Below are 14,597 nucleotides of genomic sequence, written 5' to 3' on the forward strand. Positions count from 1 at the left end.
ACTTGATCCTTAATAGATGCATTTAGAACCTTTCAACTTCACGAATAGATCAATAGCTCATTGTTGAACTCACTTATTTTAAGTAAAGATTATTAAATCAAAGCTTTTATAAAATGCCACCTTTTGAACTACTTTGAGAAGGAATCTTATTTTTTGAAGGAGGCTAAAAGAATCCCAAAAAAAACTATGGGCTTGTTGGAAATGACACTATCCAATATTATGACTTTTGCCTTAAAAGCATATAGTGGATCCCTTAAAATGACTAGATTTAACAACAATCAATTATGAAAGTCCAAAATACATGTTAGTATTTGTCAATTATGACATCATTTTCTTTCAAGATACACATATGCTAACATCTTCTATCAAAAGACACTTGATTAAACACACTACATTGTAAACACCTAAATAATGTTTAGTTCAAATTTTCTATTATGCCTTTAAAACTACTTTCCTTTAATAGTATGTGCACTCTTCCTTTAAGTAGAAGTTCCTTTTTAGAATAATAGAAAGATCAAATATATCATTATTTTATATATATATATATATATATAACACATTCTTCTAATGTGTGCTTTATATGAAATCTTTGGTACAGTGAGAGCATCACAGGGGTGAATATACTGATAATCACTTGCTTCCAACTTCAAGAGTACAGAGTAGAAAGCATATATATGTCCATCTGCTTGGAAGTGTACAGTTGTGTGATTTACAGAATAAAACAATGGCATATCTCCAGAAAACATGGAATCAAGTGTAAACCTAGTGATAATTTATATTCCTCCCCTCTCTAAATGACTTAATCAAAAAATGCGGTTTAGAGTTGCAGCCAACCTCACACCTCCTTTTGCAAGTTGCTCTTCAACGACAGGTAGACGAGAGAGGAAATAATCATCTGCAATTGAATTTCACTTCAATGACCTCAACGCTGAAATTGTGTAATAGTTTAAGTGCTAAAAATTATAGTAGGGGAACTCACCCTTCAAAACACTGTCCGCAGGAGCATTTTTGTATGCCCAATTGCAAGCTAGGCCAATGCTTTCCGATCCATACCTGATAGCAGAAAAACAATAATAAAACTGTAAAATTAAATAATACACAAAAAATATATAAGAAATTTTTAACTATTTCATTGCCATCATTCTCTGGATTACAATCTTACAATGTAAGTTTATATAAATTTAGGAATATAAATCAAATTTCCAACTACCCATAAACAAAGAACTAAATACGTTCTTAAAGTTTATTCTCCCTTACGGACTTCTACATCTAGAACAGATATGGATATCATTACTGACATCGCAAAATAAATTTTGAATGCTACATTTAAATAGACACGTTTCCATCCTTTGGTTACAAAACTGTCTGCTCTTAGTCATGAAAGTTTTCGCAACTAATAAACTAGACACTTGGTGATTTATAGCAGCGTTTTCAGGTCACCGAATCGAGTTTATTTGAGCATAATGAAATGCAAGTGAAAAATCAAATAGAAGGTTTGTAGGCATAGCAAATTATCAAACTTCGCTATGGGTTTTCAATTTTTCTGTGAAAATTTATATTATGAAAACGCTTGCCCTTGACCTCGCTGCTTCATAGAAATTTCTTATAAATCAGCCACACAATTTAATATAATCTCAATTTACTCTTGAACTTTTTAGAGATTTGGAAAAAAAATTACTGAAGAGCTTTTGCTTGTTCTTTTCAAAATGCACTCATTCTGCGTCATTATGTACTCTTTGAGTTCTTTGTTTGTAAATGATGCCTAATCACTAATCTTGCTAAAAACAAATGTCGCCAGAAAAAGTTATAAGATTGGTCTTACGGATTTGGACAAGCAAGCTCTTTTGTGCTGCATTTCTCCCATGTAGGGACATCATTTGACCAACTATCCTGTTTAAAAAGTACAAGCAAACCGTTACTAAAAATTCATGCACATATATCAAGTCACTCGTAAGGAATAGAAAGAATTAGTCCCTGCAAATAGAAAGAGCCAGCGAACTAAAATTTACCAAACTAAATCACTTTAATGTTCTGAAGTATCACACAGAAATTGCTCAAAACTAACAGATGAAGATTATTCACTTACATATAAGGGACATGATATATGGATGCTTTTCCTAGGTTGGGAAAATGTTGTCTAGTAATCTTAAGTGGGTCAATGTGTACTGGGCCACTGGGTTATGGCATTCTATGAGTCTTCGTTCATGAAGTGTTGTCATGAGTTATTTATCTGATTTCGTTGCAAAATAATGTTTTCCAAAGCAGATAAAGGTGTGATGATGTTATGGTTTACTCATGTGATTGGGATCATCTTGCAAGTGCCAAAGACAAGTTACAGACCTTAACCGTGAGCAAATTCATCCTACCTTTCTTATTATTAGTATATTTAAGTTGATATGATGATAGAGAATTTGAATTCTTGAAAGAAGGGTCACAAATTTCAGAATAAGACATGAAAGTTTCATTTGTATTGCAATCAGATGCCTTCTACAAGAAATTATTATGAATTATCTGTCAGTCCAAAACAAATTACTAGGGATAAAGTCTTGTTGAGTACAAGGCTCTAACATCATAAGGGATGAGGCAGGATCCTGCCCCAGACAAATCTGGTGGAATAGATACCCCTCAGTCCTTGACTCTTAGCCAAAGAGATGTCAGCCTATAGACTTGTGCCCTCATATGGGATAGTAAAAATTCTCCGTGGTGGCCCTCATCGATCTAGATTGCTCGCAGACTTCATGTCTCCACTTCACAGCTCTGCTCACACGTCTGAACCTCCATTAAAAATAAAAGGAAAAACATTGGACTAAAAGAAATTATTTTTCATCCCCAATCCAACATATCCAAGGTTACCATTATTGGGTGTGTCCTTCATTAGCTGAGATCTCAAAGAGAAGAAGTTCAGATACCTACCATCGCTACCTGTTATAGGAAGTTTTTGGACCAGACTTTATTAATAATTGGGTATGTCCTTCCTATTAAGATTACTCTTCCAGTCCATGGAGATCATTGTTTTTGACATATTATCAGAAAATCTCTCCTGCTAGTCAACATTATGCAACATTCCCCATCTTGATGGGGCAATCAAGATGCGTGGCTTGCATACATTCAATATTTTTTTTTTGTCTATCCCTATCCTGTACCTTAGTAGCTTAACCAACATGATTGCATATTGTTGCATTTGTGCAACATATAACAGATTAAAAGTCAACATCTGAAAAAGAAACTAAAGTAATTTGCCGATGAAATAAATAAATGTTCATAACAGAAAACGTTGATCTCTTTAAGTTTAGTAAATACAAATCTATAACCTGTACCGAATTAACGCTTAGAAATGTAAGACTAAATTATTTTGATCAATTAGTTTAGTTTTATTAATACAATTTCTTCTATTTACATAGCAATAGAGAAATCAGAGAGGCAGAGAAAAGGAAGAGGAAGAAGATAAACATACGGTTAAATTTGTCTGAAGTCCTTGCGTGAAAAGAGAAAGGTCAGAGTCATAAAAGTCCTTGAGTGCCGTTTCAATGATCAGAGTATCCCATACCTGTTGGCAATAGCAATTGGATTATTAACTGTGGATGCTAAACAATTTTCTTTTTCCTTATGAAAAATAATTTATTCTCTCATTTTGTCAAACACACATTATTCCATTATGATAGATTCTTGAATTTGGCGATTAAACTCCAAAGAAAGCAGGCGATTACTAAACATTTAGATTTTGAAGGAAACTCTTACGAATTTAATTGAGGAAAATAAATTGGAAAAACTGGAAATTTCCCCAATTAACATATGGAGTGGTTAAATCATCGTAAACAAATTTTGTGTCAATCAAATTGAAGGCTATTCCTGTGTGGTTTTGTATATATGTCGACTACTTTTAACATCCGCGGCTGACGCTCATGTGCAGTAAAAGGTTTCCTAAAAAGATAGTTTCTTGTAGTTTGTATGTGCATTCTCGAAACAAAATCAAGGGCAATGTATAACATCCTATCTATTTCGCCAAAGGCTACTTGCCCGAAAACAAAATGCATCGTTCATGTTGTGCATTCATGTTTCTGAAAGAAAGATGAAGGAAATTTTCCTATAATAGTCCAAAGTCGTCACGGGATAGGTAAAAGATAAATGTTGCAGATGGTCCGTAGAATGCCTCAACAACCAATATCAATAAAGAGAAACAGAGCAAATACGATTGAGAGATATATAGCCTGAAAATATTGATATGCAGGTTTGCGTGCCCAAATTGAATCGGTGTACCATCCACAACTTCAAAGCTACTCAAATTTTAGGAGAGTTTTTAAAGTATTGAAATTTGCTTTACCCTTGATTAAAAACTCTATCAAAATACTATAAACAAGAAAATCATCAATGCGATTAAGAGAGGCAAAATTATTTGTTCACACTAAATTATGCAAGCATTAGCGTTTCAGAATCAGATGCCTATGATCAGCAAGACAGGCTTGAGCTCCAAAATGAATGCCTAATAATTTAAGTATTTTCAAGTGAATAATTTGTAAAGCAAGCATTAAAGACGAGTAAACCCAAATTTTAGAGCCGATAGCAAATTTTATACTTCGGATTGAACTTTTTCATCCTGATGAGCAATTGCATCTGCATAGACCATTTCTGTTTCGAGCTATATGCTTCTCGTACGGTAAGATTTCACTTGATCTGCAAACTAGCATATGGCATTCCAATATTTTAAAATCGACGTCACGTTTATTCTAGTTCAGAAAATAAAAAAAGTGAAGTGGAAGAACAATACATTGCGAGAGTTTTTGATCCACGTTTCTCAATGGCATAAGTGGCGGCTCTGGCTAGGATTTCAGCAAGAGTCTTGTACTTTGTGAACACAAGGGCAGAAGCGACGGCTCTTACAGCTGGTTCTGCTGCCGCGGCTTCGTTGGATACGAACAATGTGGAACTGTCTGCCTCATTCAAACTTCAATGATGCTATGCTGCCGAGCTTGGTGAAGGAAAGCTCTTCTTCTCTTGCATTTTCAGGGTTTATTTGTCGGGGTTTTCTCTGAGGGCTGAGGACGACAGCTGTAACGAATCGCCCAAGGTTCAGACCATCCAAGGTTCTCTTCCTGTTATCCCTTTGATTCTGGTTGCAAAGAATAGTGATTAATTGCTCAAAATCCCTGATTAAATTTTGGAAAAATCTTCGTCCAGTCTTAAAAATGCCTTGATTGGGAAATGTTTAGGGTTTAAAATCCAAGGTTGATTTTGTTAGGATTAAACCATGGACAGAAATAACAATTACATGCAAATATAATCAATAACAAAAAATAATAGATCACATAGGAAAGAACACAAGACACCAAGATTTAACGTGGTTCACCCAATCTCTGGGCTACATCCACCAAACAGCAAGTCCAATATTTTTATGATTCGGTGATTACAACCTAATTACGGTCCGTAATCCCTTACAATTCAATACCACCGCAAGAACCAATTTCGCATCACAACTATGAAAACAACCCTTAACCCTAAGCCCTTTTATACAAGTATTAAACCGTTTTAGGGTTACAACATATCGGCCCAAAATCTGGATAAAATAGGGCCCGAAAAAATAGCACCCAAATTTTTTTTCCAAGGCGATGCCCCGAACCCCAAAGAATTTATGAAGTATGTACAGTATTTTCTTGATCAGTCACCACAAACTAACAATCTCCCATTTGGGGACTGATCAGACTCCACACTAAACAACAATCTTCCACTTGGAGACTGATCTGGCTCCACACTAAACAACAATCTCTCACTTGAAGACTGATCCTATAGCTATGCCGCTACTCCATGAGGCTCCCACTAGATCAAACCACACTGGACTCTATTGTTCTTTTATTCATGTTCAGTCTGGAAGACGAACCAAAGCTGAAGAGGAGTTCAGCTTCTCCCTTGTTACTACCTTTGTCAACATATCTGTTGGATTGTCATTTGTATGTATCTTCTCCAACTTTAACTGTCTATCCTCCAAAACTAACCGAATGAAATGGTACTGCAACTATGTGTTTGGTCTTTGAATGCAGAGCTGAATTCTTTGCAAGATGACTGGCACTCTGACTATCTGTGAACAAATAATTATCCTTCTAAGGATGCCTAATTCTTCTAAGAAGAACTGAAGCCATATCATCTCCTTGGCTACCTCTGTAGCAGCAACACACTCTGCCTCTGTAATGGATAAAGCATTAATCTTCTCTAACCTAGAAACCCAGCTCATGGCTGCCCCACCAATAGTAAGACATAACCTGTACTACTCCGCTTGGTATCAATATCTCCTACCAAATCTGAGTCAACATAGCCCTGTAAATCAGTAGTAGAGCCCCCAAAGACACTTATTGGATGTTCCTCTCAAATATCTGAGAATCCATTTGACTGCATTCCAATGCTCAATTCCTGGATGACTCATATAACTGTTAACGACTCTCACTGCATGTGCAATATGTGGTCTAGTACATACCATAGCATACATCAAGCTTCCTACAGCTGAAGCATAGGGTACCTTGGATCCTCCTCTTCTTGTGTCTTGGGACACATCTCCTTAGTCAACTTCAACTGACCAGGTAAAGTTGTGCTGACAGCTTTACCATTCTCCATAGAGAAACGTTGCAACACCTTCTCTACATAATTAGTCTGAGATAGTGTCAATGTTCTGTTCTCCCTATCTCTACAAATCTTCATACCAAGGATTTGTTTTGCTGCCCCCAAATCTTTCATAGCAAATGCATGTGCTAATGGGTGTTTCAACCCCTTAATATGATCCATGTTAGACCCAGCTACAAGCATATCATCAACATATAAACATAAAATAATGTAGCTGTCATTATCCAACCTCTTAAAATAAACACAATAATCTGAATGATACCTGTTATAACCTTGCTCATGCATAAATCTGTCAAATTTTAGATACCATTGCCGAGGTGCTTGTTTCAAGCCATATCAACTTTTCTTCAATTTGCACACTAAGTTCTCCTTACCTTTGACCTCAGTTCCCTGTGGATGAGCCATATATATCTCTTCATCCAAATCACCATGAAGCTGCTCTAAATGCAAATCTTCAGTAGCCACAAGACTTAAAACAGTACGGATAGAAGTCATTTTAATAACAGGAAAAAATATCTCATCAAAATCAATTCCCTTTTTCTGTGCAAATCCTTTTACAACTAACCTAGTTTTAAATCTTTTCTTACCTCCTTTCTCTTTTTTCAACTTGTAAACCCACTTATTCTGTAAAGCCTTTTTACCTGCAGGCAACTTGCACAAATCTCATGTCTTATTCTTCAGCAAAGAGTCCATTTCATCTTTCATTGCACTCCCACTGAATCATAGTATCCACCTGCACAACTTCATCATAACATTCAGGTTCACCAGCATTAGTAAGTAAAATAGAATACAAAGATGGAAAAAATCTTTATGGAGGTCTATTGTTGACCGTCTAACATTTCACTGGTGTGTGTGGTATTTGTTGTTGTTGTTGTTGCACATCGTGAAGAATGGTTGGAACATCATATTTTGGAGTATCATCCAACACTACATAATCATCTTCTTTCTTCTCATGTTGCTGCAACAAATTTTTATACAGCACTTTCTCATTGAATATAACATCCCTGCTTCTTACAATTTTATGATTTTCAAAATCACAAAACCTATAACCAAATCCATTAATGTTATATCCAACAAATACACATTTCTTTGACTTAGCTTCCAGCTTGGTTCTATTTTCAGAATCCATGTGAGCAAAAGCTTCACAACCGAAGATCTTGAGAAAAGAATAACTCACCTTCTTACCGTTCCATGCTTCTTCTGGAATACCACAACCCAAAGGAGTAGAGGGACCTCTATTAATCAAATATACAGCAATATTGACAGCCTCCGCCCACATGTGTAAGGGCAACCCAGCATGCAACCTTATGCTCCTTGCGCGCCTCATTATAGTCTTGTTCATGCGTTCAGCCACTCCATTTTCTTGTAGAGTCCTTGGAACAATTTTCTGTCTACAAATACCATTAGTAGAGCAATAATCTTCAAATTCATGACTGCAATACTCACCACCATTATCAGATCTGAGAAATTTTAATTTCTTACCGGTCTCATTTTCAACCAAGCATTTCCAGTTCTTAAAAGTTTGAAATACATCAAATTTCTGTCTAAAGAAATAAACCCATACTTTTCTAATTGGATCATTAATAAATGTAACATAATAATGAAAGCCTCCAAAGGAAGATACCTCAGCCGGTCTCCATACATCAGTATGCACAAGCTCTAATTTCTCCTTTTTGTTTTCCTTTCCAATCTTTACAAAACTCACTCTCTTTTGTTTTCCATATACACAACTTTCACAAAAATCCATATTAACACATTTCAAACCTGGTAAAACTTTTTTTGAATGAAATACTTTCATACCTTTTTCACTCATGTGCCCAAGTCTGTTGTGCCACAGCGCTGTATCAAAATCTACAATAGCTATTTGTTCTCCCTGCTCAACTACAGCAATTGTTCCTGAACATTCATTTTCTTTTGAAACAATCAAAGTGGAAGGAACAATATGACCTGTACAAAGATTTAAGGTGCCTACTTTCACACTTTTTGCTACTACAAGGGAACCTTCTGAAACCTTCCAATTTTTATCATTAAAAGTAACTACACAACCCTCATCACCGAGTTGTCCTGCTGAAATTAAATTCCTACTCAGCCTTGGAACATGTCTTACCTTATGTAGCAGCCAATGATTCCCATTCTACAACTTAATCTTAATTTTGCCCTTTCCAACAATTTGACAAAGTTCATTATCTCCCAAATAAACAAGTCCAAAATCCCCTTGGACATAATCAATGAAATAACCTCTATGAGGTGTAGCATGAAATGAAGCACCAGAATCTAAAACACATGAATCATCAACACTTTCTAAAGATAGAAGCAAAGCATCCTCATCGGATTTGTTACTTACCATATTAGCCTCCTTGTCTCCATCTAGTTTATCTCCTTCATTTTTCTTTTGATTCCAACAATCTTTCTTTTTGTGCCCTAGTTTCCCACAATACCAGCAATCGTTCAGTCCTCTCAATTGAGACCTCCTCCCTTTTGACTTTCCTCTTGATTCCCCACGATTTTCAGAATTACTTCCTCTCTCAATTATTCTGCCCCTACTTTGTGCATTCAAAGCACTTCCTGATGTAGATCCACCTAAGGATTTTCTACAAGTTTCCTCACTCAAAATAACACCGATCACATCATCATATTTTAGGGTACTAGATCCAGGAACAAAATTACTCACAGTCATTCCATCTTTCAGACAAAGAACACAAAATCAAGAGAGCCCTAATTTCTTCATCAAAATTGACACCCATAGAAAATAATTGACTAGTAATAGTATTAAACTCATTTAAATGATCTATAACAGATCCACCATTTTCATATTATATAAACGCTTCATGAGAAATACCTTGTTTGAAGCGGAGGGCTTTTCATATAGTGTCGCTAGGGTTTTCATCAAATCTTCTATTGTCTTCACTTTTGTAATATTAAATGCCACCGATAGTGCCAGGCATAATCGAATACTTCGAAGTGCCTTTATGTCCAAAAGATCTCATTCATCATTTGACATAGAGCCCTGATTCTTGGCTTTTCCTTCCAACGACTTCCATAAATCCTTCTGATAAAGATAGTCTTCCATTTGCATCTTCCATAACTGGAAGTTCTGCCCATTAAACCTGTCAACCCTTGGCTTACCCTCGTCTGCCATCGCTCCCACTTGACCATAAGACTCCCACTCAACCGTGAGACTTTCTTACAAAGGATAACTGAAAAACAACCTCGCTCTGATACCACTTGTTAAGATTAAACCACGGACATAAATAACAATTACATGCAAATATAACCAAAATCAGAAAATAATAGATCACACAGAAAAGAACACAAGACACCAAGATTTAACATGATTCACCCAATCCCTGGGCTGCGTCCACCAAACAGCAAGTCCAATATTTTTATGATCTAGTGATTACAACTTAATTATAGTCCGTAATCCCTTACAACTCAATACCGCCGCAAGAACCAATTTCACATCACAACTATGAAAACAACCCCTAACCCTAAGCCCTTTATACAAGTATTAAAGTTCTTTAGGGTTACAATATGTCGGCCCAAAATCTCGATAAAATAAGGCCCGATAAAATAGGGCCCAAAAATTTTTTCCAAGGTGATGCCTCGAACCCCAAAGAATTTATGAAGTATGTACAATATTTTCCTGATCAGTCACCACAAACTAACAATCTCTCACTTGGGGACTGATCAGGCTCCACACTAAACAACAATCTCCCACTTGGGGAATGATCAGGCTCCACACTAAACAACAATCTTCCACTTGGAGACTGATCCGACTCCACACTAAACAACAAATTTTTTCAGAGTATGGGCTGAGACAAAATGAACTCCTTGGGGCTCCATTGAGATCTCAATACCTGCCAAGGGTTCCTCTTTATATTGTATTTTGCCCTAACATAGATTTAACCCGTACTCTTTTAAGGGAGCTGTGGTGTTTGGTTAATTTGGCCTCTATTAAGAGGCGGAGTATGGCCTTTGATTAAAAACAGAAAAGAATGAAAGAGTCCATTAGCCCGGTTCCAGGCTGGTTAGACCTCCTACATTATCGCTTGAATATTGGGATGAAGAGATTTGGTCAGCCAGCTTTTGTTATTGACAATTTGACAAAATGCATATTACAGTTGTTATTCACAAGTCTCTATGTTAATGTGGATGTGGAGAAGTGATTCCTTTTTCAACCACTTTATTCTCCAAGTCGGAAGATTGGGTGGAAATTGCAAAAGATCAAATATGAGGACTTCAGTTTTTCTCTAATCATTGCTTCATGGCTGGCCATGTCTATTAGGGCCCGTTTGGTTGCTGGAATATAAATTAAGCATTGGCATTTGGAATGCTGGCTTTGGGATTCTAGAATTTGGAATCCAGTATATGAATAGGGAATTCAATTTAGGACCGTTTGGTTAACCATGAATTCATTGTAAGAATATAGATTTCCTCCGTTTGGTTGCACATTGTGGAATTGGAATACTAGCCAAAACAAGCATTATCTTTTTTATTCAGATTTTTAAGATGAATGAAATGTATGTTTAATAGTACAACTCATCAATGTCAAAGCTAGTCCGAACAAGATAAATGAAAATAAGAATTCAAAAAAGTTGCAGCAAATAGAATTATAGAGTTAATTCAACATCAGTAATAAAGAGGAGGTATATGGAATCACTATTTGAATGAAAAGTTAATATCCTGATGTATGCAAAGCTTTCAATATTATGATGTAAGGAAGATCCATTCCAAACTTGTTATCTACAGAGGTACCTTTCCTGCTATAAATTGCATATAAGCCAGTCAACCCATATAGTTGTAGAGACATTATACATACAGCAAATGATGGGTTATGCATACACAGCAGCAATACCAATTGCTGATTCCAATTTAACTTTTTATGTAGATCACTTTAACAGCAAACGGCCACAGCATACACATACAAATGAAATGAGCTTAACATGCCAAACGCCACATTTATAGGTAGCTGCAAAATTTATTTAGGTGTAGTTTGTGCAAATTTCTGTGTATAAGCTGTTAGAAAAATAAATAGAAATGTGACACCAAATCACGAGGGTTTTATTATATTACGAAATAAAGTCAAAATAATAAAACCAGAGTTCCAAATACTTCCATGCAGATTCTCCCTTCTCGGCATCAGCTATCAACAAGTTGCAGAGATTTACCAAGAATATCATGAATTGATGATCCTATCAAACTCAGAGAATTGATTATTAGTAATTGTTCTAGGCTTGAGAAGTTGTCAAGTCTCTCCGGAATGATCTTCTTGGAAAAGATTGACATGGGATGTTGTGAAAAGCTGCAGAACATTACAGTGCCAACATCATTCATCAGTCTCTCTCTACACAGTTGCAGAGCTTTGCAACTCTCCCCTGATTTTATCAAGCTGATAGAGCTGAAAATGAAACACAAAAAAAACCCAAATGGGTAACTGTGTGAGAGGCGGAAAAAACAGAGGCGGCAAAATTGCTGGGGAGACCAGCACGCAAGTAATAGGATAGAACAAGCGGGAAAAATCTAGGTCAAGCAGACCTCAAAAAGCAATCCATTTCCATTAGTATGTAATGCTCATTTTTATCCAAGTTGGAATTAAAATGAGCATTAAACCAATTCCACCTATTTAGGAGGAATACCAAATCCACATTTTCGGGGGTAAATGGGCATACCGGATTCTTATTTTTTTCAATTCCAATTCTAATTTGTCCAACCCAAACAGCGAATTATAAATTTCTAGGAATTCCGTATGCTGATTCCATTCATATTCCAGCAACCAAACGGGCCCTTAAGGGTGTAGCATTGGATATCAGCATCATTTGAAGAGGACAGAACTGTTCCTTGTGAGGTTCGGTTGGCATCCCCTGGAGGAGAGGTGGGTATCTCTGTTCTTTGTAAGGCTAATTTTGAAAATGTCATTTATCTGTCCATCTGTCCTATTCAAAATATGAAAGAAGGAAAGAATTTTTAACATCTATAAGGCCAAAGTTAGCTTATAAGACAAACTGCCTCACAGACTGATTTTTCTTGTACAATTTGATAATGAGCACTCCCAGCTGTTCAATTGTTAACTTGCTGAATAAATTAAATCAAGAGTTGTCAAGAATTTTAACATAATTGTTCCTACTATCCTTAAAAACATCACCCTCTAAAATGCCTCAACAGGTCAGCCCAACATATTGAGTTAATCACCTAAAGTCTGAAAGAACGAAAATAGGAAAGGAAAGAAACTTTATAGTCTACCATGCCAGCCATCTGTTTTAAAGCTTTTATAGAGATAATTCAATAATATATGGAGAGTGATTTACACACCTGGATGATAAATGGTAGCTTCTAAGGATTGATTGAAGTTGACGCAGCACCGCTGGTAACGGCTCCAAACTACCTTGAGCACTAAGTTCTGTAGCTGTTTTAAGGCTTTAGTCTGATTTGGTTTTCAATGCCCCTGTTGAAAAGGTTGTCACTGGTTTTCTGCTATTTTTTTGAGTTTCACTATTGGCCTATATGGGCTTTTTTTCTTTAATTTATTTTATTATTTTTAATTTTTTCAATTATATTGACTTTCTGTCATGTCTTCTTTATGCTTTGTTGAGGATGGGTCTTATTGAAACCTTTTTTTTGCCATTCAGAGTTTCAGTCAAATACATTTACTTCCTCAAACATAGTCACTAAGGCAAGGGTCCCATGGGAGGGGCTTGGGCTCTATTTTTTGTGGAGCAGGTGGCCCCATCATAAAATTTTAAGGGGGGCTCCAGGTTTATTTGGAATCTACTCCTATTAAATAGGAGCTCTGACTTTTTAGCCCCCTCAATTTGAATGGGTGAAAATGGGTGGGGCTGGAAATAGCCCCACCAGCTTAGGGATGTCAAAACTTACTATTAATTTTTCCACCAAAATGATATAATCCCAACAAAAAAATTTATGAAGAAATTAATTTTTTCTTTTCTATCACACCACAAGCTTCCTTGAATTTAGGAATTGATTTTTTAAGCTGATACATATATAAAATTCATAGGACCACTTTCTCTTAGATATTCCTAAAAATTCTCAGCAGCACCCGCTCTATTTTTAAGGAAGCTGGTGCCCTGGGACCCAGCCTAAGAGATAGGAGTAAAAATTGTCAGCAGCACCTGCTCTATTTATAAGGAATTGGGTGCCCATGGGACCCAGCCTAGGAGATGGGAGTATTCGGAGATGATAGAGATTGGTACATTTGTTAAAAAAGAGTAGGAGAGGGAGGTGTTTGGAGAAAAATTGTTAATATAATTTTATAATTTTAAGAAAATATTCCCAAAGCAATTTTCTTTAGGCTCGTACAGTAAGAGAAAAACAATCATGCAACTATCCACATTGTAGGTAGATTCAATCACTACAACTTTTCATGGATTTTTGTATCATCCAAAATATGAGCATGAATTTTTTTATTTATTTGGCTTCCTTTCTTGACTGTTAACGTGTTTTGTCCCTAAGTTTTCTCATCAGAGATGTCAATATTTGGTTAGTAGATGTCAATAGCTGGTTAAGATGGCAGCAAGAAGAATCTTATGCATTGGGAAGTTTCAGAAGATGTCGGAAGTTTCAGAAGACGTCTCCAATGCTGGATATGAGTTGTGCCTCTGTCTCTAAGACAAGTCTCAAAAGGTGGAAGAGGAGAATCCAATTAACCATGATAAAAAGCCACATCACTTATATGAATAAATTTATATTTGCACCGGAAAAGATTCAAAAATTTGTAGATATACTTTTTCTAGTCCATGAAGAGGAGCTGATATGGTGCTGAAACATTCAGAAAACTGTTACAGCTATGTAGCCTAACGACTACATATATCTAAATTTTCAAGATTCAACATAAGTATGATCTACATATATCTAAATTTTTATCAAGATAGGTTTCAGGGGTCGAATTCAAAGATTCCCATGGAACTGCTGATAAGTAGACAAACAAGAAAGGTGCGGCACAATAGGGAAATGAAATTCATATTGGAAATAAAAAT

The 14,597-nt window shown here is 36.1% G+C and overlaps 1 protein-coding gene across 1 annotated transcript in view; it reads right to left on the bottom strand.

Moving 5' to 3' along the window:
- Positions 1-494: 494 nt before the first annotated feature.
- The window catches only part of LOC149545446 (endonuclease 4-like), a 32,407-nt gene continuing 18,304 nt past the window's right edge, over positions 495-14,597 (bottom strand). The window contains exons 6-9 of the mRNA XM_089790654.1: positions 3,455-3,547; positions 1,823-1,890; positions 980-1,053; positions 495-895 (exon numbers count right to left, since the gene is read on the bottom strand). Of these exons, the coding sequence (XP_089646780.1) occupies positions 804-895; positions 980-1,053; positions 1,823-1,890; positions 3,455-3,547 (327 nt within the window). The 3' untranslated portion in view covers positions 495-803. The remainder of the gene's footprint in view (positions 896-979; positions 1,054-1,822; positions 1,891-3,454; positions 3,548-14,597) is intronic.

This window comes from Cupressus sempervirens, chromosome 7 (genome assembly GCF_028749045.1).
Source record: "Cupressus sempervirens isolate cs-2001-9-10 chromosome 7, ASM2874904v1, whole genome shotgun sequence".
Lineage (NCBI taxonomy): Eukaryota > Viridiplantae > Streptophyta > Pinopsida > Cupressales > Cupressaceae > Cupressus > Cupressus sempervirens.